This window comes from Ursus americanus, chromosome 2 (assembly GCF_024610735.1).
Source record: "Ursus americanus isolate L20-20 chromosome 2, mUrsAme1.1.p, whole genome shotgun sequence".
Lineage (NCBI taxonomy): Eukaryota > Metazoa > Chordata > Mammalia > Carnivora > Ursidae > Ursus > Ursus americanus.
In genome coordinates, this window is record NC_142128.1 from 10,162,273 (window position 1) to 10,188,328 (window position 26,056).

Genomic DNA, 26,056 nt, shown 5'->3' on the forward strand with positions numbered 1-26,056 from the left:
GGCAGGCGCTCTTCTGGTGAGAGCACGCGTGGCTGTTCACTTGGACTGCTCCCCTGCCGAGCCTGGAGGAGAGGACTTGATGCTTGCTGGCATTTTCTTTAAGGGAGAGGGTCCCTGAGACCGAAAACCCTCTGCCCTATGTGGAGTTGGGCTGATGGCCAAAGGAAGTCCAGCTCAATGAGGCTTCTTTTCAGAGGTCCCTTGGATCCCATCTTTGAAGGGCCTGTGGGCACTTTCAGACCCCTGGAGGGGTCATCTGGGTCTCCAGAGGTTTCTCGGGATTGAAATGCAACTCTTGAGTGGCTGTCTTCCTCCCTCTCCCTGTGGCTCCGCAGTGGGTGTTCTCTGGACAAGCACCTTTTCCCTTGGCCCGTAGTGTTTGTGCAATGCTCAGTATTACAGAAAGCACCCTGATACCTGCCTCTCATCCAGAAGTACTTGAATTAAGAGAGGAGGGCACATCTTTGCCCAAATAAGCACCTAAATTAATAAATAGATTTTTATAAAAGTTTACACCCACTGAATGTTCCAGGGGTAGGTTTAGGCAAACCGTTGATCCCTTTGTTCCTGTCTCTGAATTTTGATTGATTGATTGATTGATTGTCCCTGCTGTTCTTGAACGGCCTTCAGAGAAACCAAATTTAATGGAATGCCAGGTGGGGCCCTTTTATTAAGGGGCTCAGGTTTCTGAGAATGTTCTTAACCTCAGAGCCCATCTTGTCAGGGGCCAGATGGTTTCTCCAGGAGAGAAGTTTGCACAGCCAACTTCCGGGAGCCGGGGTTTCCCATCCTGCCCGAAATGGCTCGCTTCCTCAGGGAGGTCTTAGCAGGAGGCAGAACGGAAGAGGTCAGGAGGCGTGCATTTGGGTGACGGAGGAGGGTGCTGGCATTGCCTGGCCTCCACTCTTGAGTCAGGATCTCTAAGGAATAGCCTGGCGTTCTAGTTGAAGGAGGTTACTTGGTTGAGCAACTCAAGGCCGAGAAGAGCCTGTAAAGCAGCTCTTGCTTGAGACTCGCTAGAAACAGCAGCTCTTTTTCGTGCATGTGGCCAGACGGCGCTCTGCGGCCCCTAGGGGTTCTTGCACCTGCTTGTGTCTTTATTTTTTTGGTTGGTTTGTTTGAAGCAAACTCTGCACCCACCATGGGGCTCGAACTTAACAACCCCGGGATCAAGAGTCGCACGTTCCACCCACTAGCCAGCCAGGCGCCCCCTGTTGTTTCTTTAAAGCCTTACAATTGGCTCTTTTCACCAGGAGTACTTTAAATACCCTGTTGTTTCTCTCTGTCCTCTTCTCAGATTCCACCGCTGCTGGGGTCATGCAGGGCCACTAGCCTGTGCGAGGTCTGTTCTCCAAGTGATAACAGCCGTATGACCTGCTACAGCCCAGTGTTGTGCACGGGCCTTCTTGGTCGGGAAGGGGAGGCAGACAGGGTGTCCCATCCCGGGCTTTGTAAGCGATCCTCCGTGTGTCACAAAGTGGCTCTCTTGCCCTATGCTCCCCCAGACCCAGAGTGCCCGGCGGGCAGGGCCATGACACAGCCCCCCCGGCTGCAGGGAGACCACGTGGCTGGCAGGGTGTTTGGGCAGGGCTCCTGGTGCTTGCTCGGGAGCCTCTGGCCTGGGCCTGGCCGCGTCTGCCCTTTGGGTGAGCGCTTTGCTCTTGTCTTTTGTGTGTTCTTTGGCCAATGTTGAACCGCGGTGAGATGTTCGACGCTTACATGAGGTTCCCAGGCTTCTAAATGCCCACATCTCAGAGGCTTCCCTCGGCAGTTTTTTGCCATGAACATGAACCGAAGTAATGTGCTTAACTATAACCTACTACCAATCTCTTCCCCCCTCATAACCACCCTCTAGGTGTAAAATACCAAATCTACAAATAAAAGCAAGCTCTTTGGCGTTCCGTTTGGGCCCTGCAGGGGACTGTTTCCTGTACCTGTCTGTTCACTGTCGGAGGTAAGGTAAACGTTCGTGAAGTCATCAGTGGCCCAGAACTTCCTGAACGGGCTGGAGGGAGAGACAGGAGAGAAGCTCTTCAGGTAGCCCAGGGATCCCGTAGATAACACCAGGGTCCCTCGAATTTGGTCGGGGTCTTGATCACATGCATTATTACGCTCTTGAAATTGAGAGTGCGCTCACTAGATACTTGACGTACTTTATCAAAATGTAAACAAAATGAGATGAATGATATTCCGCCGCACGAGCAGTCCTGGCTACTAAATCGAGATCACCAAGAGCAGAATTACTACCGCACGGCCGTTCGGGTGGCAGACATCACGGCCTGACAAACCTGGTTGCTAGAGAGCATGTGGGTCTCATGTCTTACAGAGGAGCGTGTAAGTGGGAACTACACTTGGGGCCTTAGCTTGCAAATGGAATGTTTCCATGTTCTACAGCCCATTGTCGCCCCCCCGCCCCCGGGGATGTGCCTCAGAGAAAACATTCACGGCAGCAAAAGCTGTATTCAGATGAGGGAATGAACCGTGAAGGCACACACAGCATCGGACCGCAACACGATAGATGGAAAGTACACCCAGGCGCTGACAGCATGGTACTTTTTAAAAACACAAAACCCTTGAGAAATCTACCTGCACGTAGAGGACAAGGCAAAAGAAGCGGGTCCTGAGGTTGGGGGAGGCAGAAGAATGATACTCTAGGACAAGCTCCTTTGGGTAGTGAGTTCACAGCCAAAAATAGATGTCAGAACTGGCTGGGGAGGGAGGAGGGGGTGGGGGGAGGCTCATTTGCACCTTAAGACGGGTTGGGGTGGCAGATGACATATGCGGGCTCCGGGGGGTTCTAGAATGTCCCACACACTTCTCCAGGTGATTTTCTTGAAGAAAACGCGTAGCTTCCCATCAGCCTTTAGGATGATATATGTGACCCCAGAAGAGTCTCAGCTTGGAATCGCTAAGTTGTCAGAGCTGTTGCATTGCCGCCTGGGTATCTTGATTGGGTCACCAATGTGCGCACGGCAGGTACTGAGTGAACTGGAAAGCCAGGTGTCTCTGGAGTGACGAAAAAGGTTTAGCGCTGGAGCGTGCTGATGGTCGTACGACACTGAATGTAGGGCCACTGAATCGCACACTGAAAAGTGGTTTAAATGGTCACGAGAAATGTGTAATACACAAAAACCACTGAATTATAAACAAATTTAAACCTTAAGGGCACTAGAATTAACACAACTGGACGTGAACTGTCCAGTTTTCAAAGCTTATTTTCTAAGTCAACCCAATGGTTTATAAATAAAATAGAACCTTGGAGGACTTTGAAAATTGCCTAGAAGGGGGAAGCATCCTTTTTCCACTCACGTACAGAAAAGGGTCTCCGGTTGACCAGCCCCCATTATTTAGATGGGAAATGGGCTCAGAGAGGGTCTGAGGGCTCCTAGGTCTCACTGCAGATTGACATGGTTAGACTGCCAGTGGTTAGAGGTCACTTCTGCCATTGCCAAGGCCCAAGACAGAAGCCAGGTGTAAGACAGCTCCTTCTCATTGGACAGGGGGAGCCTCTGTCGGTTTCTGCCAGCTGGAAACCCACAGTCCAGGGACCAACAGACACCGAGGCCGGCTCGGCCAGGTCGTGTGAGTGGGGGTCAGGCAGGTGGTCCCAGCAAGGAGAGTTGCTGGCATGCACCCACCGACCTCCCTGCACTTGTGGGTGCTGGGAAGACAACAGACTGGAGACTTCAGGGTCTGGGTTCAAATGCAGCATGGCTTCCATGGGCCTCTGGCCTCGTGCCTGTATAAGTGACATCTAGGGGGCTGGTTACCAAGGGAACGAGTGCAGCATTGCTCAGCGGGGAACAAAAGAGTGTGGTGGTGCCCTCACAGGCGCAGTTCTGGGAGTCAGACAGCTCCAGCGGGCCAAGGGGTGGGGACAAGCTCCTGGCAGCGAGGCCCACAGGATCTCCCTACATCAAGGCTCGGCTGGCGCACTACCCTTCTTTCCCACTAGGTGGCAGCTGCAGGCAGCTTCTAGCCCTGGCCTTTGGGGCTGGGCCTCCTGTCTGAGCCCTGGCCACCCGGGACAGGCTGAAAGAGAAACCCAGTCCTCTGGCCCAGAGGGGTCCCTGGGGCTGAAAGAGAAACCCAGTCTCCTGCTCAGATGGGCCCCTGCGACCAGGAAACCCAGGTTCTGAAATGCCAGACTGACAGGGGTTTCCCTGGGGTCTCCTGGGAATGGAGGTGCCACCAGGAGTTTGATGGCTTTGGGCCAGTCGCTTAATGCCCAGTAACAGGAGGCCCAGAAGCACCCTGTATGTTTATGGGCCCCCCAGGAGCCGGTGACGGTGATGGCAGGAGCAGCAGCTGCAGGAGGGGGCTTCTAGGAACTGGGGTGGGGAGGAGTAGGGGGAAATCATGGCTTGTGGATCGTTCGCCGTTCTCCTGTCCTTGAGCTTGCCTCCCTGTCCTGCTTCCTCTGGCGCTATGGCTGGCCAGCTGCGGCGTTGTTCGGCCCGCCCTGGCGTGCGCCTGCCCCGCATCCCTCTGCCCCGTGTTCCGTGGGAGCAAGCGCGGGTGTCCATGTGTATGTCCGTGTGTGCATGTGTCCTGTTCTCTGGCACTCCTGCTCCCTGAGTGTCTCTCTCTTGCTCTCTCCCTCTGTGCGTCTCTGAGGATCTGTGGGTCTCTGTCATCTGTGTCTGTGTCTCCTGGTGTATCTCCGGCTCGGGCTTTGCTTGTCCCTGGAGAAGAAAGGACACTGCGTCTCTGTGTATGCCGTGTGCGTCTGTCTGTCTGTCTGTCTGTGTCTCAGCCTCTCCCTGCTTATATATTTTTCCTGTGTGTGTGTGTGTGTGTGTGTCTGGTCCTCTCCCTCTCTGGGTGTGTGTGTGTCTCCATGTCTTCCTGCTCCCTGGCTGCCTGTGTGTGTGTCCGTGTGAGCACCCCTACTTCGTTCTCTTTCTCCCCGGCCCTCTGTGTGTCTCTTCCTCTTTGTGTGACTTGGGTTACGCGTGTATATTTAGTGTGTGTGTGTGTGTGTGTGTGTCCGTGTCTTTGTCCTCTCTGAGCCTGTGTGCATGTCTGTCTCTCTCTCTCCCCTGTCTCTCAGTGTCTCTCCCTGTCTCTGCGAGTGTCTCTGCGTCCCCGTCTGTTCACAGCAGAGCCGGTCCGGCCGAGCAGCGGATGTGTGAGGGATGATTCAGGGGCTGACAGGAAGCCCGTTGCCTCGCCTGCTGCCCGCCAGTATCTGCGGTGTCGGCGTCCGCTCGGGCAGGTGTGTGGGCTCAGGATGAGGTGGCCGCAGTAGGAGCCCCCAACTCCCAGGTAAGTCTTTCTCGGGAGCGCCTGGAGCCTAGCCCGGTGCAGGGGTCCTGAGGCTGCCTCCCACCAACCCCCCCCCGGGGTGGGAATGGCCTGCAGAGGGCTGTGGGGGGTGCCTGGCTGGGGGCTGTGGGAAGATGCCAGGACACCCGGCCCTCCTTCGCTTGGCCCCAGTGCTGCCCTGGCGGCCCTGGCTAGGGAGCCCTCTCTCTGGCCCCTGCGGCACTCAGAGGGCAGCCCGTTTCTGGGGCTCAGGCACTTTCCCACCCTCGCCTTCCCCAGCCCAGCCTACACAGGCCTGGGAAGCCCCCAGTGTGGTCTCATCGCTTCCAGGGACAGGCGAGGGGCCTGACCCATGGGCCTTGGTTTCTCCATCTGAAAAAAGGGACTGTAACATACCTGCCACTAAGCTATGGGAGGATGAGTTAGACCCTCCGGCCAAGTGTGCCCAGGGCCTGCCTCCCCCAAGCCAGACGGAAGCAGCCCTCCCGCCACCCCTGCCCAGCCCCCAGCCTGGCCCACCAGCTCTCTGCTGGGGAGCTCCTCGACCCTGGCCGTCACCATCCCTCACCTCTGCCCCAGGACCACGGCTGTCCAGGCCCCCACACTGGCCACCTGAGTGGTAGGAGCCTCCATTAGAGGCCCCTGGGTCGGCCTTAGCTGAAGGCCGAGCTGACATGGGAAAACAGAGCAGGTGTCAGAGCAGAGCCCCTCCGATGAAGCCTTCCCAGGGCTCCACCGAACCTCTCGCTCAGTTCCTACCCCACAGCCCGCTCTGTGGCCCTGGGAGGCCTCCACGTCCCCATGCACAGCCCGAGGCGGGCGGGAGATTGGGCCCTTTCCGGGCCGGAGGCTGGTACACTGAGGCTTGCCCAGCCCAGCCCCGAGGGCTTTCCCCCAGCCCGACTGTTGCAAACTTTGTTCATCTGAGAACTGCGCACTTCCCTTTGTGCTATTTTGGCCTGCAGCACCTCGGCCTGTGGCCTCCTCGCCTCCCCACCCCACCCAGCCCTGCCTGCCCCTTGGGGCCCTCATGGGGCCACTGGGCCTGCCTCTCCTGGGGGCTCAGCCTCCTCCCCCAGCCCTCTTCCGCCCGCCCTCAGAACCTGGGTGGGAAAGCCAGGCCGGAGGGCTGATTGACTCAGTCTGGGGGCAGCCGCCGGCACGTTCCCCAAAACGCTCTTATAAAAAATATTTCATGGTTCTTAAAAAGGTAATATAAGACAGGGGTCAAAGATCAGGGAGGGCCTTGGGGGTCAGCCGGCCTGAGCCTGGGGATCCTGGCTCTGTGACTGGCCAGCCGGGTGAATTTGGACCCAGTGCCCGCCTCTCTGGGCCTTGCTCTCCTCCCGGGCATCTCCCACATGACACTTGGCGTGTCTGTGACAACTGAGGGGCTTGGGCTGATCCCAGCCTGCCCTGGGGCCCAGCACAACTGCCCGAGGTGGAGGGAGGCTCTGGTAAGTTTGCTCCGCGCTGTCCGCTGCTGCCCCCCACCCCCAAAAGGCTGCCCCTTCCCCTCCCACAGGGACCGTGATGATGGCAACGCACAGTAGTCATCGAACCGTGTCTCCCCCACCTTCTGCATCACTCGATGCTGGGCCTCATGACAAACCCGAGGGATGAGTGTCATCATTTCCGCATTTCTGAGGGGCTACCAAAGGCCAGCAATGCCGGGCTTCAACAGCGGAGGCCCATTTGGCATTCTCGTGCTCCCCGCCTCCCTCCCCCAGTGCCAGGCGGATGGGGTGGACCGGGACTGGGGGCACCCCGACCGTGCTGCTTGTCCCAGGAGAGCAGGGGCGTCCAGGAAGCAAGAGGGCTCTCTGGTGGCCAGGATCCCCTGGGATGGAGGGCCGCCCTTCCCCGGGATGGCCACGAAGGTCAGCAGGCCGGATCCTGGGGCCTCAAATGCCAGGCCTTGGGAGCACGAGGGAGTTCCCCCAAACCAGCCGGCCAGAATGAAGAGCCCTAGCAGGTTTCTCTCTGGGAAGCCCAGACAATAGGCCAGACTGCTTATATAAGCCAGCAGTTCTTTGAGGAAGGCACTGGGTTGATCCCCATTTTATAGATGAGAAGGCTGAGGCCAACAGACCCCACGGCACAGGCAGGAGTCCTCCCTCTACCACCTGGTGCTCCCAACCCCTTGGGGCTTGCAGAGAGCCTGCCCCGGTGCAGCCGTGGTGGGTGGAAGGAGGAGGGTGTGCAGGCTGGAAGGGCAGTGCCCAGGCCCCCAGAGCAGGGGGCTCCCCACGGATACCCTCCTATCCCATCCCGAGGTTTGAGAATTCTTGTGTTCCCACTGACTCCCCTGGTGTTTGGGGAAGGAGAGGCTGCTTCTCCAGGACAGCCCCAATGGAGGCTCATTGTGGCTCAGAGGCTCCTTGTCATTTGTGCCGTGAGGGTTCGGGAAGCTCGGAGAGGTGATGGGGACAGCCGGGTGCAGCCGAGGCCTCAGGGGAGCCCAAAACAGGAGCTGGGCAGTACAGAGCTCAGCTTCTCCCCGAGCCTCGCCTTCCCCAGCTGTGAAGTGGGGAGAAACCCTCCTCCTGGGTGGCCGAGCCGGGAAAAATTATATGCACAGAGGGGGCGCTCAGGGATGTGGGCTCCACATGCCTGCCATGGGGCAGGGCCCCCTTGGAGACCCCACTGTGGCCCTCAGCTGTGTCCCTGGCCACGGCCAGGAGACTGAGTCTCTCTAGTTGCAAAGATCCTCCTTGGAAGCCCCTTAAAGAGGGCTGTACTTGCCCTCCCCAGGCCCTGGTGTGTGGCTGCCTGTGGCTTCGCCAAGGGCTGGCCATCATAGCATTTCTCCACCACTGGGACCAGTCACTGACCCATCAGTGACCCAGTGCCAGGTGGGGTTCAGAGCCTCCTCACCCCTCAGAGTTCCCCTCCCAGCACATCCCACCTCCACCAGCCCTGGGCAGCCCACCCAGAGGTCTCTACCCAGAGCACCCTTCTTCCCCTTATGCGCATCCTCAGGACCCCCCTCCCTGTGTTTGAAGAATGGTAACCCCAGGATGCCTGGGTGGCTCAGTTGGTTAAGCGCCTGCCTTCGGCTCAGTTGAGAGTCTGCCTTTGGCTCAGATCATGATTCCAGGGTCCTGGGATTGAGTCCCTCGTTGGGCTCCCTGCTCAGTGGGGAGTCTGCTTCTCCCTCTGCCTGCCGCTCCCCCTGCTTGTGCTCTCTCTCTCTCTCTCTGACAAATAAATAAAATCTTTTTTACTAAAGAAAGAAAGAAAGTACAAAAATCCCACTCCCAGCTCTGCACCAGTTTTGGGGGGGGGGCATGGAAGGGGCAGAGAAGCACCCTGGGGTGCGTGGTGGCTGCCAGGGCTCCCGTGTGGAAGGGGCCATGGACTAAGCTCCGGGAGCAAAGCTGGGTTCATAGGAGGCAAAAGGATGCAGAGCCAGAGTTAGGGTCCGGAGGCCAGAATTTGAATCCTGTCCTTCCCCTTTGCAGCTGGGATCCCCAGCCTCACTTTCTGTATTTGTGAAATGTTGGGAGCCTCTCCCTGCCCTAGGTGGTTTTGTGTATTAAGCGAGGGCACGTTTGAGGCACGTACACATGGTGCTGTCTGGTGGGTCCCCAGAACCTTCCAGCACTTACCAAGTGTTGGGGTTGGCCCTGGGGAGCCAGGGTGCCGGTCTGGGGTCAGATGGGGGAGCAGGGCTGGCTGCGGCCTGACCCGGTCCTCCGACAGGAAGGGGAAATGGTACTCCCATGGCCTGGGCTCAGCTGCTGGGCTGTCGGGACGGGGGTGACAGACAGCCGACTCGGGGAGACTCTGGAGGGCTGGTCACAGAGGGTTCTACTTTGCAGCACCACAGGACGCGTGGCCAGGAGTGGACATGAATGTGGAGAGCGAGCTGCTGTGGCCCGGAGTGGCCCTGCTGCTGCTGCTGGGGACGGTGGCCGGCCTGTGCGTGCGCTGCTCCCGCCCAGGTAAGGGCGTGCTTGGGTCCCCAGCCCTGGCTGAGGTCCAAGGGCAGTCGGAGAAGTTTCACGAGGCAGGGAGAAAGCTCCTAAACTACCCCTGAAGACAATGGGTCTGGCTCATCGTGGGGCTTTGGTTTTGCTGGGTCAAGGGGTCTGGGGCAGGGGAATGTTCTGGAAAAATGGGGGAGGGGGCCTACTGCGCTGTCTGCAGCATCCACCTTCTCCACGCTCTGCTCTCCTAATAGGTGGAGAACAAGCACCCTGTCCATGACGGGTGGCCCACAGGGTTTGGCGGTCTGGCCCACACATCCCATCTGAGGCCTGCCCAGGGCACAGAGAGGGACCTCAGATCTCAGTTCCCATCCCAGCTTGGGGACGCTCACTAATCTGGTTTTGTTCTTGCAGCTGTGAAGAAGTCCGAGAAGATCTATGAGCAGAGGAGCTCGTGAGTGCCTCGGTGTCCCCAGCCCAGGGACTTCGTGTGCCCTGGCTGTGGGCATCTACACGGGCGTCCCCTCGTGTGTCCACGCACCCCTTCCCTCACCCCCTCCCACCTCCTCCACACCGGGCTCTAATGGGTCCTGAGCATCCAGGGAGGGAGGGAGGGAGGGAGGGACCCTCGGGGCTGTCGATGCGCCTGCCCTCAACCTGGTCCGGGAGGGCTTTGGGGGGAGGAGGTGCCACTCTCCAGCATGCCCCCCTGCATCTCCAGAGATCCCCCCTCTGCCCCTCAGCCCGGGGGAGCCCACTGTGCTGGTGCTGGGGGTTGACAGAGACTCCTGCCCTCCCAGGCAGTGTGGGGAACAGAAACGGGGCACAAAGCAAAATGTGAGCTGTGTGCAAGTCTCCCCTAACAGAGCTCCGGGAGGATGTGGGCATGCCCTCGGGGGGTTGGGAAGGCCCGATGGAGGAGGTGGGGAGGATGTTAAGAGAGAAAGAAGGCAAAAGGGGACATTCCAGAGAGAGAACAGCGTGGGTGGTTGCCCCGCAGGACTGGGCTGGACATTTTCTTCGGGGGAAGAGGTGGCACGTGTGGACATATGTTGAGATGAGAAGCAGGAGCTGGATGAGGAGGGAGGAGAGCCCATGGCCTTTGTCCGAAGGGCCCAGGGAGCCACAGAGGAGCTAGGAACAGGGAAGTAGGGGTAGAGAGGAAATGCGGGGCGGGGGGGGGGGGGGTGTCACTGACCCCAGGCTGGGCAGCTGGATCCGGCTGGATGGAGCTCCAGGCACCTCGGGGGCAGGCGAGCTGCTCTATGTATGAGCCCTGGGAGGGTCAGCCGTGAGGGACACTGCAGACCAAGGTGTGGCCCAAGGACAACCCAGGGAGGGAGGGGGGCGGCCCCTGGTGTCCTTGCGCTGAGCAGGAAAGTGACCGACCAAGCGCCTGGGGCCTCTGAGCCCTGCGTGCATACATGTGAAGGGGTCAGCACGCCCACTCACACCCCCCCACCCCCCCACTCCTGCTCAGGCACGCGCTCCTCTCCCCGCCCCTGTGTGTGTGTGCCTGGGGAAGGAACTCATGTACAAATGCGCGCACACACCCTCTCTCATTTCCTTTTGCAACTGAAAAACCACAATGAAATTTGAAAATAGAATGTCCCCATCCATGCCCACCCCTGGGGCCGGGGCTGGACTTTTCCAGGCTTTTCTGGCCACTTGGTCCTCTGGCTCACCAGCCCACAGCCTCCACTGGGGCTGCCCACCCCGGCCACCTCCCCCTCCCCTTCCCCCCCCCCCCCCCCCCCCCGCTGTCCCTGCCCCCAGGCAGACCTCCCCAGTACCTCCCCTTCTCTCCCCTCCTCTCAGTGCCTGCCCACTCCCGGCCTCTGATTGATGTTAAAAACATAGGCTGTTTGAGCCAGAAGTGAAACTCTCTCATAGTGGGAAGTGGGAAGCTGGGCCTGGGCAGGAGGAGGTGGGAGGGGAGACTTGGGTTCTCCCCACTTCACTTGGGTTCTCCCCACTTCACTTGGGTTCAGTCCTGCCCGTGCACTTAGGGCATCCTTCCAAAATCAGGTCACCCTGACACACACACACCCCAGCCACCCTGGGAGCTCCTGGAAGGCTGGGTGAGGTATCCCTTCTGGTCCAGAGGAGGAACCCAAAAGGCTTTCATGTCTAGCTAATCTGCCCTACCATCCTTGGCGGTGGCTTCCATCCTCAAGGGAACTTCATGATCCAAAATGGCAGCTAGAGCTCCAGCCCTCACCTGTGTGTTCCAGGCAGTAGTAAGAATGAAGGACAAGGACAAAAAGGGTGCACCCCTGTTGGCAGTGCTTCCTCTAAAGGAGTTTTCCTGGAAGTCCCAACAATCTTGTCTTTCATTTCATTGACTAGAGCTTAATCACATGGCCTTACTCAGGCACAAGGGAGGCTGGAAAATACAGTCTTTTAGATGGGCCTAAATAAAAATCCACTTCAGAGGAAGAAGGGGACGCTGGGCATGGCCAGGTACCTTGCTGTGTCTGCTAAGCCTTGAAGTTACCTTGCCGGTTACTTGGAAGTAAATGGTGTGTTTGAAAATCTCAAGAAGGGTTGAAGTTACTCTGGTTGAAGTCCCTGAAGGGTCGCCCGACTCTCACCTCAGAATCTGAGGGCCACCTCCCCAGCCCTGCCCACAGACCCTCCGCACCATCTCCGGGGTTCCTGGGGAGGCCGTGGAGGCAGCTGGCTCCAGCTCGGGGCCGTGCGAGAAGGGTGGGCGGGGCTGGGGAGCAGTCCAGAAAATGGGGGCATCAGGGTGTCCTGGATCTGAGGCCCAGAGGGATAGCAGCTCCTTCTCACTCTCGCCCTGGTCTGTCCCTCCCCTCTCTGTTCCTCGTCCCTGTCTGTCCATCTCTTCTGTCTCTCTGTCCCTTGGGCTGTGGGAGGCTGGGCCCTGGCTCAGCACAGCTCCATGTTTTTCCAGGGAAGAGGATCAACAGAACTTTGCAGTGGCCCAGACCTATTCCTGTGAGTTCCCCGAACCGCAGGGTCCAGGGATTGGGCTTGGGGTTGGGGGTGTCCATATGGGGATGGTGACCAGGCCCAATCTGGTGAAGTGGGGGGACGGCACTGGCAGGCTGGCCTGGAGGCCCAGACAACACCCCCTTTCCTTTGCAGTGGTCAGGCAGGCCTGGCCAGGGCCCCTGGGGGACACAGATTCCAATGTGGCAGCAACAAGGTAGGAGTAAGCCCCCTGTCCCAGGCCCAGAGGGGTCACAGCCCCATAGGAGGCAATGGGAAGGAGGGCCCTGGGGTCCCCACCTGGCTGAGCTCAGGCCAAGACCTTGGACCTCAGAGCCCCAGAGCTGGATTGTAAAGGCCCCACGAGGGGGCTGTGGGGCTGTGGTTCGGAAACCCCAAGGCCTCTTCCCCACCTGGCCGCCCTCAGCCCCCCCCTTCCCCCTTTCCTGCAGGAAGGACAAGCTGCTGCGGTTCTCCCCCAGCCTCGAGGGTGAGTGGCCCTCAGACACAGGGGTGGGGGTAGGGGTGAGGTGGGACAGGTCTTGTGCAGGGGAGGCCTGGGGGGCCAGGGGAGCTGGGCTAGGAGGCCCTGGGGTTGGCCTAGCGGAGGAGGGGCTGGAGAGCAGGTGGAAAGGTGGGAAGGTAGGCAACACCTGGGCCCTTGAAGGCCCTTCCCTGGGGAAGGGGGTAGGGTAGGGGCGGGAGGAAGCCATGAGCCCCGCCTTTCTTCCAGATTCTGAGTCCTCCAGGTACCAGAACTTCAGCAAAGGTGGGTGGGATCTTGGAAGGTGGGGACGCGGTGGGGCCCACAGCCCAGTGCCCAGGCCTAATCCTCGCCTCCTTCTGCAGGGAGCAGACACAGATCCAGATCCGGATCCGACGCAGCTTACATGTGAGTGGTCCTCTGCGGGCCGCACTTCCTCCCCGACCCTACCCACCCCCGCCAAGCTTCCCCCTTATGAAAGCTGCCTGCCCTAGAACCCACTGGCCCACGCAGGTAGCCTCACTTCCCCTCCGGTGGCCATGGCTTTGTGGGGACAGGGACGTGGCTCTATTCTAGAGAGAGCTTGTCTGGGGGACTCATCCTGCATCACCCAGAGATAAGTTCCATGAACCCCAGAGAGGATGGGGCCATATTCAGGGATGTCTCTTCATCTCACAGATGGGTAAACTGAGGCCCAGGGAAGCTGGGGACTTGCCTAGAGTCACAAGTCAGGATGGCTGGAGCCAGGCTCGGTGGCTCAGGGGCCCAGGGAAGAGGAACGGAGGGACCAGGGAAGAACTGGGGGGTGGGGGGCGATGATGGCTGGAGTAGGCCTGTCATCCCTGTCCCCCACGATGCCCCCACCCCAAACCCCGGCCTTCCCAGCAACTGCTCTTGTCTGTGTTTTCTTGCCAGAGACCCCATCACCACAGACTATTACAACTGGGGACAGTTCCAGAAGCCCAGGGAAGGTGAGGTAGAAGAGGAGGAGGGGGAGGGGGAGGAGGTGCTGAGCTGCAGAAGCCGGACTCCCCAGGCCAGAGGCAGTTGGAAGGCCGTGGCGGAGGAGAAGGAGGCTGGGCCTCGATTTGGATGGGTGGCAGAGCTGGGCAGGGGGGGAGGCTGGCGCTGGGGGCAGGAGCCCGGGAGCAGAGTAGGGAAGAGATGTGTGGGAGGCAGAGTGGGAAGAGGGTAGTAGGCCACAGAGGTGAGGGAAGCAGAAGGGGAGCTGGGGCCAGGGGCAGCGGGCCCCTGTCAGGGCTGGGCAGCCACTGATGAGTACATGTGGGACCTCGGAGGAAGACCCTGGGCTGGGCAGCCTTGCTGACAGACCCCGAGCCCTGCAGGCTCTAAGGAGCCTGGGATCTTGGGCCCTTCACACCTTGGCTTTACAGAAGAGGAAACTGAGGACCGAGGGCGGGCAGGGCCTGCTGAGAGGTGCTCCAGTCTAAGGCTCCTGCCCGGGCCATGCTGGGCTGGGGGGGCAGGGCCCATGGTGGGCAGAGAGAGGGGTCCTCTTCTTCCCCCCTGCCCCTGCCAAATATGGGAGGGACCCTCATCTCTTGGAGCCCCTTTAGCACAGATGGCTGCTGGGTGGGGCAGCCGTTACAGCTCAGCTCGCAGGGCCGATGAGGGTGTGCCAGGCTCTGCTACGGCCATATCCAGCCTAAGGCCACCCTGCCCTGCCCGAAGGTACGGCTTTAGGACCAGCCTAGGCCTGCTTCCCATCTCTCCTCGGCCCCAGGGGCTCTCTCTGCCCCCTCGTTGCCCGATAGCAATGAGCCTCCCTCCCTCCAACTATCCACCTGCCTGGTTGCAACCCTGTCCCCTGATCTCCCCTCCCCAATGCATTTGGGGTGACCTCAGAAGGCCACGAAGGAGCCCAGGGTAGAGGCCGCTGGAGCCAGGCCAACATCCACTAAGAATCTTGTTCAGGAGAATATTCAGAGACCCCATGGGGGACCCAGAGGGCTGGGGGCTTGGCAGAACAGGTCACCTACTAAAGGAAGGCGGGAGGAAGGGAGGGAGGGAGGAAGAGCCAGGTCCGCCGGGCAGGGACCCCAGCAACCGCAGCCCTCACCCCGTCCCTGGCAGATGACGATGATGATGATGCCAATTCCTACGAGAATGTGCTGATCTGCAAGCAGAAGGACCCTGCATCAGGTGAGGCCGGCAGCCCCGGACGCTGGGCGGGGGGCAAGCCTCCTTGGTCAGGCCCGCCTACACTGGTGAGATCTGAAGCCCCCACCACCCAAAGGTACCACCTGCCTCGAAGCCCAAAGGGTCACGGTTTGCCCGAGTACATGGACGAGGCCCCAGGGGCCCGGCCTTAGTGAGCATGCACGGAGAGGATCCCTTCTTTCTCTGAGGGGCCGAGCCCGGGCACCTCCTTGGCCTGAGGACGAGCCGTGGTGGCTGCCACCTGTCCCAGCCCCTTTCCTGGTATCTCCCTGCAGACGACGAGGGATCTGAGGATTACCAGAACTCAGCATCCATCCGGCAGTGGCGGGAGTCCAGGAGGGTCGTGGGTACGTGGCCAGAGAGCAGGGGCTCCCGAAGGGTCGGCTTCAGCAGGCTGGGGAGGGCCTGGCCTGGGAGGATCGGGCAGGTTGGGGCAGAGGGAGAGTCGGGGGGGCCTGGCCTGGGAGGATCAGGCAGGGAAGGCTCCCTGCAGCCCTTGCAGTTGACTTCCCAGTGAGGCTTCTGGCCCATCAGTGTGGCCTGGAACCACGCCAGGACCAGGACGCCCCTCAGAAATCTCTGGCAAACCCCAGAGATGGGACCGGCACAGTGTTCTGTGTAACATTTCCTGCAGGCTGTTTTGTGGCATCTGGGGCCTGGGCCCGAGCCTCTGGCTGGGGGAACAGGTGTGGGTGTGTCCACATGAACAGTCTGACCACCATCTGCCCATCTACCCACTGGTCCACAGAGCAAGTCCCGAGGGAAGTGCCTCTGTCCCTGGCAGGCAGCCCAGACGAGGACAGCGAGGACCCTGATTACGTGAATCAGAATGTGGCAGCCACAGAAGCCTAGGAAGGATCTGGAAGGAAGGTACACTGCTCCTCTCCAGCTGCCTTGGCCCAGGGTGGTGGATCTCACAGGCCTGAGGGGCCCCATCCCAAGGGAAAAAAAGGGTTAGAGGAGCCACGCGGGGTCCCCGGCCAAGGGGCAGCAGCCATGGGTGCTGAAATGGGTGGCTCTGTAGGGTGTTGAGACTGAGCTCCTGAGCTGTCCGTGCCCATCCTGCCCGGAACGCCCACGCCTGGCCCAGTGAGGTCACAGCTCCACGGCAGGCATAAGGGTCTCGGGCTGCTGTTGAGGGGTCAGGCTGGGGAGGCTGGGGAGTTGTGGGGTGAAGGGCTGGGCTCCGGGTGGCTCTCTGCAGCCTCGAGCGAGTAACTTAACCTTCTGGGACATTTCCTCGCTTGCAAAATGGAGCAAATGGGACTCAGCACGTGCAGGACACAGGGACAGGGGTGGGACTGGGAGGTAGAGGATGGCGCCCATGACGGTCGTGGCTGGACCGCATGCAGCACCCACCGTGCCGGCCAGCATGGGACCGAGTGCTCCCGCGCACCGGCTCGGGCTCCCCAAACGCACAGAGCGCTCAGCCTCCTACCCTGGGTCCCACTCAGAGTCAGCTGTTGGGGCCCAGGCTGTGCCACTGTGTGGGAGGCAGGACCGACCCCAGAAGGCTCTCGAAGGCAGGCGGGTGGGAGGCTCCTGGGCTGTGAGAGCTCCCCCCAGCAGGAGAGGCCTCAGAAGCGTGAGCCCACCACTCACACACTCCCCAGCATCTCCCGGGCCCCTGCTGGGGACAAGTTGGCCTTAGGTGTTGGGGACCCAGCAATAAACGAAATCCACCCATGGGTGCCTGGAGCACGTGACCCTTGATCTCAGGGTTGTGAGTTCAAGCCCCGCGTGGGGTGTAGAGATAACTTAAAAATAAAATCTTAAAAAAGAAAGAAATCTACCCAAATCCCAGACCGTTCAGGACTTCATTCTGGTGAGAGTAATGACACAAATGGCTGTGGGCTGAGAGAGAGGACAGGAAGGACAGACAGCGTGTGAGGGGGTGATAAGCCCTGTGGAGACAAACCCGTGGGGAGGAGGCCGCAGCCCGCGGGGCTGGGCTGGCCAGGGCAGCTGGGGGTGCTCCCCCCGCCGCCAGGGGAAGGACATGCAGGGGGGCAGAAGTGCGCCCAGAGTGTCTGACAACAGGGGAGGGGGCAGCCCTGGGGGGGCAGCCGTGCAGCGGCCCCTGGGTTTTCTGAGATGGGAGGGGGGCGCGGCCTGGGAGCCTGGGAACGATCCCTGGCTGCTGAGGAGGTAAGTGAATTCAGGGGGGCAGCAAGGGCGCACAGAGACCAGTGAGAATCCAGGTAAAAGGTGACTTCTTGGCCCGGGGAGGAGGCACACATGAATGGGGTTTTGTTTTGTCTTAGATTTCTTTTTTTTTAAGTTTGTTTATTTTTAAGGAAGCTCTACGCCCAACGTGGGGCTCGAACTTCAAGACCCCGAGATCCAGAGTCGCACGCTGTCCCGACTCAGCCAGCCGCCCCCGTCGCCATGTTATTTTTGCAATTTTCTTTTTGACTGCTTCATTGACCCATTGGTTGTTATCACGTTGTCTGGCCTCCATGTGTTTGCATTTTTCCGTTTTTCTTGTGATTTCTAGCTTCATACCCTTGTGGTCGGAAAAGATGTATGGTATGATCTCAATCTTCTTACGTTTATTGAGGCTTGTTTGGTGGCCTAACATGTGGTCTGTTGGGAAGGATGTTCCATGTGCACTTGAAAAGAATGTGTATTCTGTTGTTCGGGATGGAATGTTCTGTATTTACCCGTTACGTCTGAAAGGGGAGTAGGTTTTGAAGGTGGCGCCCACAGGACTCAGCGATGCACTGCGAGTTGGGGAGGCCAGGTAGAGAGGAGCGAGGGCTGCAGGTTTTTTGGCTGAGCAACGAGAGGATGTCACTGTCCCCAACCGAGGTGTGAGAGGCTGTGGGCAGAGCAGGCCTTGTGGGAAGGCCAGCTTATTTCTGGACCTGGTCGGCTTGAGATGCCCACGCGGAGAGAAATATGAAGTGGGCAGCTAGACAGCTGAGCCCGGACTGAGGGAGAGGCCAGGCTGCAGACAGACGCAGGGTGTCATCACTGAGAGTGACAACTGTCAGCCCCAGGGGGCGTGAAGCCGAGAAGAGGGGCCGGCACTGAGCCCTGGGGGCCCCCAGGCCTGAGGCTAGGAGGCGAAACAGCAAAGGGCAGTGTCCTGAGCCCGAGGAAGACACTTGGAGAGTGTGAGCAGGCACAAGGCAGGTGGAGACGTACCAAGCACTGGTGGGCACTGGTGGGCACTGGTGAGACTTGGTGGTGGTGCGGAGAAAGCCTGCTTATATTGAGAACACAGGAGTCCCAAGGCAGGGAGTGGAGAACGTCCCAGAAGTTCCACTTCCAAAGGGAGCAGAGACATGGGGCAGGAGCCAAAGGGGTTGTGCAGGTTTTGAGCTAGAAGGTGGGGCTGCAGAAAGGTTGCCGTCGGTTCAAGCTTGGGGTCTGGCCGAGGCTGGGTGGAACCTTCGCATCCTGGCTGCTGTCCCGCTCCAGGGTCCGGACTCCACAGGCCAAAGTCCACGGTGGCCTGCTGAGGGCCGGAGTGACCCGATCCCTGGGTTCAAAGAAGCGCAGGGGCTGCCCAGTGAGGGGGAGGCGGGGCTGACCTAGAGCGGATGCTCCTGGCAGGTCCCTTCTGGGTGGGAGGGGAGCTGGTGGCCTTGGAGGTGAGCGTCAGTCACCAGTCCTGTACTGATGAACCCAGCCTCACCCAGATCAACGAGCACAGGGATTTCAGAGAGAAAGAAGGCTGCTTGGTGGTTCCCTGACCCTGACCCAGCTGTCCCAGCACCAGGGGAAGGAAGTGCCAGTCCAGGCAACCCTTCCCCTTTAACAAACCTTTCTGGTCTTCATCAAGGAGCCGAGGGAACCGCAGGCTGAAGAGCTACTTGTTGCCTCCCCCAGGGTCACTTCTCTCTCCGGAGCTGCCCAACCTCTAGACCCCCCACGGTTTACCCGAGAGATTCACCGAGGTGTCCCGAGGACCGTCCATCAGGCCGTGGGAGACCGGCCCCTGGCCCGGCTTCTGCGGGAGCCCGAGGCCGAGGGCGGCGTGGCTCCTGCCGTGATCCGATGCCCGAGCGTCGAGGCAAGCTGCATCCCCGTCCCCACGTCTGAAAACAGTGTGTCGCTGGTATGCCCGTGCCCTCTCGCTTTGGATTCAGATTCCAAACTGCTTACTAATGTCAATGGCTGGGATCTTTTTAGGATCCATAAACCTGTACAGTTAATTTATGCAGGCAGAACCGTATTTAATACTCTACATCTCCGGGTAGAGATTCTCATCTCTCTCGTCTCCGGTAAGCATTACACGTCATTTCAGCAGTTAGGGGAGCCTGGGGCTCCATTCCTCGGGCCTCAGTTCCCTTGGAAGGGACGAGGCTACAGGGCACCCTGGTGCCCTTCAGTCGGAATGTCTGCTGTGGACAAAGCACATCATGTTTCTGGAGAAGGAGTGGCACGGAGTGGCTGAGTGGTGCCCCTCGGTTGTCCCGGAATCCGAATCCCGCCCCCCACCCCGCCCCAGGACTGGACTCGGCTGAGCTGACTTCAGCAGGAACACAGGTGTCTCATGGGAAGCGCAGGGGCCCAAAGGGACCTTCGGAGTCGGAAAAGCCCCACTCAGAGAAACAAGGTGTTTCCTTCAACTGAAACATCTCAATAAAGCATTTTCTTTTAAGACTAGCAATTCTCATGCCTGCTTTTCCTGCTTCATGCAAAACCTTCCAAGGGGAGTGGAAGTCGAGCCTCTTGCTTAATGGAAAAGGAGCCTGAGGCCCCAAGAGAAAAAGAGAGAGCTGGGGACAGGAACCTGGTCCTGCAGTCCACTCCTCTTCCCAGGATGCCACACTGATTCTTTCCAAAAGTCAATGCCATCAGTTAGGAAATGGGATGGAAAACAGAACACAGCTGCTGGCCAGTTGTTCCTTCACACCCAGGAGTCCCGATCTCACAGGCCCAGAGACAGAGCCAGGTCAGTGGGGCTGTGGTGGGGGCTTGAGGCGGGAGAAGTCCTGCCTCTGCAGTTACGGCCTGGGCAGCAGACACACGCCTCTGGGCCCTGGTCCTCCCCTGCTGACCTCACCGCGATCATGAGGCTCCGAATGAAGACTGAGATGGAGGAAATATATTAAAATGTTTTTTAAAACCTCACTTTGCAGTTTTTGAGGACTTAATTATTTTTCTCCACCCCCCCTTTTGTAAGATTTTGAGAGGCAGGGAGAGAGTGAGTGAGCATGAGCAGGGGGAGGGGCAGAGGGAGAGAGAGAAGCAGGCTCCCCCTGAGCAAGGAGGCCGATGTGGGGCTCGATCCCCAGGACCCTGAGATCATGACCTGAACCGAAACCAAGAGCCGGACGCTGACCTGACTGAGCCACCCAGGTGGCCCTCATTCTTTCTACTTTTATGTACATTGGTATTTTTTTATAATTTAAAAAAATGGGGGAAAAAATAGTACCTTGTCGGGAAGGACCGATCACACAAAGTAAGAGAAAATTCACTGGGGAATTCTAAAGCAACATGCACACGGGTCTGCACAGAAATGGCCACTGTCCCCAGTGACTCCTGCCGGTCCTCTCTGAAGGCCTCACGGTCCCAGGCTGTTCTGAGATGTCTGTCTCCGTCCCTTACCCCATGGAACTGTCCCCAGGCTTCTAGAAGCACTGAGATTAGCTTCATCAGTCTACTGTCTCCATCACCTGTTCTACTTGTCGGATGCTGGGGACACGCAGAGACGGGACGCTGGTTTTCCTTGCGGCCTGGCGACGCCACCTCAGCACCGACGAAACCGTACAGCATTTTTATTAGTTAAGATGCCACACACGCCCAGATCGGGTGCCAAGCCCTGCGGTTCTCCCGGGCCCTTCCACCCAGTCACCGAGTCCGTGAGTCTGAGGCTGACTGCAGACATTCGTGGAGGCGGCGTGAAGGCCACGGTTGAGGGCAGCCTTCTTTCCGAAGCAGAAGGCGCTGACTCCTGTCTCTTCTGGACGAAGACTCTCAGGACCCTCGTCACCCCGAGCAACAAGTTCTCCGCCCTAACTGGCCACCGGGGCCATTGTCTTCTGACACAGCCTGGCCAGGAGCCCTGCCATCTGCAGGAGCGAGTTCACGCCTTCTGCTATTTTCATGTGCGTGTATCCAATTTCCTGAAAAACAGAGCACAAGTCATTCTGGTTAATAAGTAAGGGAGGACTTTGTTTTTTAACTTGAACTATTGGTTTACTTTATTTTTTTTTATTTTTATTTTTTTTAAAGATTTTATTTATTTATTTGACAGAGAGGGAGACAGCCAGCAAGAGAGGGAACACAAGCAGGGGGAGTGGGAGAGGAAGAAGCAGGCTCATAGCGGAGGAGCCTGATGTGGGGCTCGATCCCATAACACCCTGAGCCGAAGGCAGACGCTTAACCGCTGTGCCACCCAGGCGCCCCTATTGGTTTACTTTAAATTGATGCAATGAACTCAAACTTAACCCTTAAGTGGTCATGGGTTATGTTTAAAGTTCAGTTTATTTTTTTCTAAAAGGATGCGGCTATTTCCCTATAAGGTACTGTTAAGAAAATACAAAAAAAAAAAAAAAAAAAAAAAAAAAAAGCCAGGCTTGGAGAAAATATTAAAATACGTAATAAAACACATCTGATAAAGGACTTGAAACCAGGGTATAAGTCTCAAAACTCAATAAGAAGAAAATGACCCAATGAAGAAATGGGTAGATCTGAACGTTCAAGATGCTTCGTGAAAGATTACGGATGGCAAATCAGCACAAGAAAGTGCTCGATGCCATTAACTGTTGGGAAATGCACGTTAAGCCAGGATGAGATGCTAAGACACACCTACTAGAGTGGCTTTAACAGAGTCAACCGAGGGGCGCCTGGGTGGCTCCGTGGGTTAAGCACCCGACTCTTGGTCTCGGCTCACGTTTGATCTCAGGATCGTGAGACTGAGCCCCGCATAGGGCTCTGCGCTCAGTGAGGAGTCCTGCTTGAGATTCTCTCTCCCTCTGCCCCTCCCCCCCCACTCTCTCTCTCTCAAAAAAAATCTGAAAAAAATAAAAATAAAAATAAACCAAACATTCCAAGTGCTGGCTAGGCTGTGGGGCAGCTGGAATGCTCTCACACTGCTGGGAGAAACGTGCAATACTACAGCCACTTCAGAAATCAGTCTGGCAGTTTCTTCTTAAGTTAAACATACCCTGACCATTAGAACAAGCAATCCCGCTTCCTAGAAAGTTGCCCGAGAAAAATAAAAACTTATATTCACATTCACACCGATTCACGTGTGCAAATGTTTATAGCGGCCTTACTGACGGTCACCAAAACCCGGACCCCCGGTGTCCTTCAGGGGTGAACACACAGACCGTGGTTTGCTGCTCGGCAATGAGAAGAAACGACCTGCCGACAGATGCAACAGCGTGAACAAACCCGAAATGCATTCAGCTAAGCAGAAGAAGCCAGACTCAAAAGGCTACCTTCTACTTGATTCTGTTGTCATTTCCATAGGACAACCTTCTGGAATATTCTGTCCCCCCAACGAGAAAACAAAGCAGTGGTTTCTGGCTGCTGGGGGAGGAGCTGACTACAAAGGGGCACATGTATTTGGGGGGCGAGGGAATTACAGAGCTGTTCAGACCTTGTTTGTGGCCTTTACGAGACTGAACACCTTTGTCACAAGAAGGCACCTGAGAGGCTGTATTTTACTCTATGTAAATTATACCTCAATTAACCTGACCTTAAGGGTAAACAAACAAACAAATCTTGAAGGAACAGAGCCACCCTAAGGAACCCTAGGCCGCTGACTGGCAGAACAGGCTTAAACCAACTCCCATCCTGGGGACCATCTGGCGTTGGGACACTTACTGAGCACCTTCCAGGGGCCAGGCCAGGGAGCCAAACGAAGAGACCACAGCATGGCCCGCATTCCCCAGGAGGGCCATTGCTATACTCTCACTGACCTTGATAAACTCCAGTTTCAAGTACTCTGCCATCTGGAAGGTTTTACACACTCGAAAGATGTTGCCGATGATGTCTTCTGGCGAATAGCCAAGATGCCACAGGTGAGCGAGAATCTAGACAGAGGAAGACAGGCTGGGTGACAAGGGTAGTGGGGGGAGGAGGCGGGGATGAGGTTGAAGCCATACCAGTCTTGGGCCTGTCACACAGCAGGAAGTGGACACATAATCCTCGGAGACCCCATCCAGCGAGGCCGCAGGGGGGCCACAGCCTTCAGCCCGCTTGGGGGTCACTGAAGTTTCCCAACAGGCAGAGATTATATTGCAAATGTTTTAATTTATTTGTTTTTTTTATTTTGCAGTAGGCTCCATGCCCAACGTGGGGCTTGAACTCAGGATCCTGAGATTAAGAGTCACATGCTCTACCAGCTGAGCCAGTCAGGCGCCCCAATATCGCAAAGGTTTTAAAATGTATTGCATGGTAGGGGCACCTGGGTGGCTCAGTCGGTTAAGCGTCCGACTCTTGGTTGTGACTTAGATCATGATCTCAGGGTTCTGAGACCAAGGACCATGTCAGGCTCCGGGCTAGTCCCTCTCCCTCTGCTCCTCCCCCTGCCCACTCATGCCCTCTCCCCCTCTCATAAATAAAAATAAAATCTTTCAACTGTATTGGATGGTCTCCTACGACACCCATGTAGTGTCCTGATCCAAGACTCCTCAACAGCTGTATTTATCATCCTGAGGGGAAAGAGCCAGAAGCATTTGTGTGCGGTGCGGCCGGGCACGAAGCGCGCCCCCTGCAGGCCTAGCCTCCACCAGCTCTCCACCCAAGCAGCCTCCTACCAGGTCTCAGCCCAGGGCCCGGTTCCAACCCCACCCAGCCCACTCAGACAGCGGGGTCTGGGGTCAGTTGTTTCGCCTTTGCCATGGCATCTCGGGGCGGATGCAGGGGGCACGGAAGCTCTGTGTTCATCAATCTGAAGGCTGCCTTCGGGCCGCGTACCTGAGTCTCTGCCTCGGTCTTCCCGCCTCACCCTCGGGTTCCAAGTTTCATCTGGCCGTGCCCTAAACCCAGTCCACTTCTGGCCTAGTTTGGTGGGAGCAGGGGGAGGGAAACCTGCTGGGATCAGGCCAATGGCCTTCAATCACACCATGGCCACCCTTGCGGACCTGAGGGTCACCCGAACCGTGATGATACCCCCTGGAACCTACACACGGGACCAGGCTCCGTAATGAGGCTGGAAGCCCTGGGTCCTGCTGCGCCTGGTGACAAGGGACCACTGGGTCCCAAATGGCATGCCCATGTTCCTCAGGGAGACGGAGGGCAAAGTCTCCCTTGGCAGACACAGACGGCAGCACAGAAACGTAAGGAGTTGGGCTGGTCTCTCCTCAGGTCCTGGGTGGACAAAGTTCCCTTGTGGAGGATAGAATTATGGGACAAAGACGGGACTCTGAATCGCAGGTTGAGTGCTTGTCAACAGTGTGACTTAGAGCAAGGAATCCGTGTCCTCCTCTGGCATGAACCCAACTCCCAGCCTCATTCTAAGAGTCGAGGGGAGCAACGCATGTGAGCGAAGTCCCCAGCACAGAGAGAGGCTTCCCTCCGCTCTGCCGAAGAGGCAAAGGCTCCCCCCGAGTCAGGGAGGGAGAGGGGCGCAAACCTTGTAGGCCTCATCGATGTTGGCGTTCACACAGTGCTGGATCATCTCCTTCACCAGCAAGGGGTGGGGCTCGTCGCAGACCTGAGCAAACCCGAAGGAGAGGCCTGTCAGGGCCTGAGGGGGCCCACCTGAGGAGGAGCCCTGACACCCCCGCGTAACCAACCTCTCAGCGGGCTTTTCTCATCGAATTCTCTGGCAAACAGAACCAGGCTTGGGAACGCCCCTGTCACTCACAAACGAGTCACCAGAGTATGGTGTCAACCCTCTTCACCAGGGAGGAAGTTCTAACACTGTGGTTAAGGATTGCCCAAGCACAAGGGGCGTGAACACCGGCTGACAGGAATCTTTTGTCTTTTATTAAAAGCCGTTAGCCACACGCTTTAAGTCACTCGGAGGATCGCTTGCCCAGAGCCACTCAGAATCCACTTAAGAGCTAGGACTAGGGGCGCCTGGGTGGCACAGCGGTTAAGCGTCTGCCTTCGGCTCAGGGCGTGATCCCAGCGTTACGGGATCGAGCCCCACATCAAGGCTCCTCTGCTGTGAGCCTGCTTCTTCCTCTCCCACTCCCCCTGCTAGTGTTCCCTCTCTCGCTGGCTGTCTCTATCTCTGTCGAATAAATAAATAAAATCTTTAAAAAAAAAAAAAAAAAAAAAGAGCTAGGACTAGCCTCCCACCTGGAATAGAAACTGGCTTTGCAGGGCCAGCCCCCCCACCCAGTGTGTCAGCGTGAAGAGGAGGCTAGGGGTGGTGGCGCAGGTGTCCCCGAGCCTGGGGCTGCCCCCCTGCACCCCCCCACAGGCCTGGAGTCCGCGTTCTACCCTCCACCTCAGGATCTACATTTAAAACTTCTTTTTTGGGGCGCCTGGGTGGCTCAGTCGTTAAGCGTCTGCCTTCGGCTCCGGTCATGATCCCAGGGTCCTGGGGTTGAGCCCCGCATCCGGCTCCCTGCTCAGCGGGAAGCCTGCTTCTCCCTCCCCCAGTCCCCCTGCTGGTGTTCCCTCTCTCACTTTGTCTCTCTCCGTCCAATAAATAAATTAAATCTTTAAAACAAAACCAAAACAAAACAACTTTTTTTTTTTTAAGAGTCTCCATGCCCAGCACTGGGCTCGAACTCACAACTCTGAGATCAAAACCTGAGATCGAGAGCCAGCACTCTACCGACTGAGCCACGCAGGCGCCCCCCCCACCGTTTACAACTTCTAAATGAGACTTCTGCTCTCTCCGCCAGCCCCACGTGCCCTAGAACCTCTCTTCCCAGCTCAGTTAACCTCCCCCAGAAATCCTGCTTTCCAGAGCCCTGGAAGGTCTGCTCCAGGATGGCTCAGAGCCTGAACTGTCGAGAGGAGACTACGCAAGTTCCCGGAGTGTCCCTGGCAACACAGTCACCACCAGGGTTGAAACAGGCTTTCAACACGGCTGTCTTTCCCCACAAACTTGCTAAGAAACAGCTATGGTCTGAACGCATGGCCAGCCCTCCCCAGTTCTTACCCCCAAATGAGGGGTAAACTAACTGGTCTCCAAAACAGCCAAGTTGTGAGGATGGGGCAGCCAGTTTTCAAAAGTATTCCCAGGAGAAAAACCCTTGGCCGGCCTGGGAGAGGGGATCTTCGTCCTTCAGCTTGCTGGGTGTGGAAGGCGGGGAGCAGGTGCTCAGCACCCCCTTCCGCCTTCCAGCCGTGGGACAATCCCGGG

The 26,056-nt window shown here is 57.8% G+C and overlaps 2 protein-coding genes across 7 annotated transcripts in view; one reads left to right on the plus strand and one right to left on the minus strand.

The window, feature by feature from the left end:
* LAT2 (linker for activation of T cells family member 2) lies at positions 1-23,372 on the plus strand. Of its 6 annotated transcripts, none has more exons than XM_087868218.1 (13): positions 1-5,268; positions 9,093-9,215; positions 9,615-9,654; positions 12,121-12,164; positions 12,315-12,375; positions 12,611-12,648; positions 12,892-12,927; positions 13,008-13,050; positions 13,558-13,613; positions 14,737-14,805; positions 15,099-15,170; positions 15,608-15,693; positions 18,614-23,372. In XM_087868218.1, the coding sequence occupies exons 2-12, from the start codon at positions 9,122-9,124 to the stop codon at positions 15,673-15,675; spliced, it is 621 nt and encodes a 206-aa protein (XP_087724344.1). In that variant the 5' UTR covers positions 1-5,268; positions 9,093-9,121; the 3' UTR covers positions 15,676-15,693; positions 18,614-23,372. The 6 variants fall into 6 exon arrangements, with proteins under 6 accessions (XP_087724344.1, XP_087724338.1, XP_087724345.1 ...); XM_087868212.1 differs by having other exon boundaries at positions 2,740-5,268; positions 18,661-23,372; XM_087868210.1 differs by having other exon boundaries at positions 2,748-5,268; positions 15,572-15,693.
* The window catches only part of RFC2 (replication factor C subunit 2), an 18,482-nt gene continuing 12,965 nt past the window's right edge, over positions 20,540-26,056 (minus strand). Inside the window, exons 9-11 of the mRNA XM_045786165.2 lie at positions 24,365-24,445; positions 22,707-22,820; positions 20,540-20,903 (exon numbers count right to left, since the gene is read on the minus strand). Coding sequence (XP_045642121.2) covers positions 20,793-20,903; positions 22,707-22,820; positions 24,365-24,445 — 306 coding nt within the window. The 3' untranslated portion in view covers positions 20,540-20,792. The remainder of the gene's footprint in view (positions 20,904-22,706; positions 22,821-24,364; positions 24,446-26,056) is intronic.

Coding starts and splice junctions, on each gene's coding strand:
- LAT2 (XM_087868210.1), top strand. CDS start 9,122: ATGAATGTGGAGAGCGAGCTGCTGTGGCCCGGAGTGGCCCTGCTGCTG. Junction 9,216..9,614: donor CGTGCGCTGCTCCCGCCCAG/GTAAGGGCGTGC, acceptor TTGTTCTTGCAG/CTGTGAAGAAGTCCGAGAAG. Junction 12,928..13,007: donor GTACCAGAACTTCAGCAAAG/GTGGGTGGGATC, acceptor CTCCTTCTGCAG/GGAGCAGACACAGATCCAGA.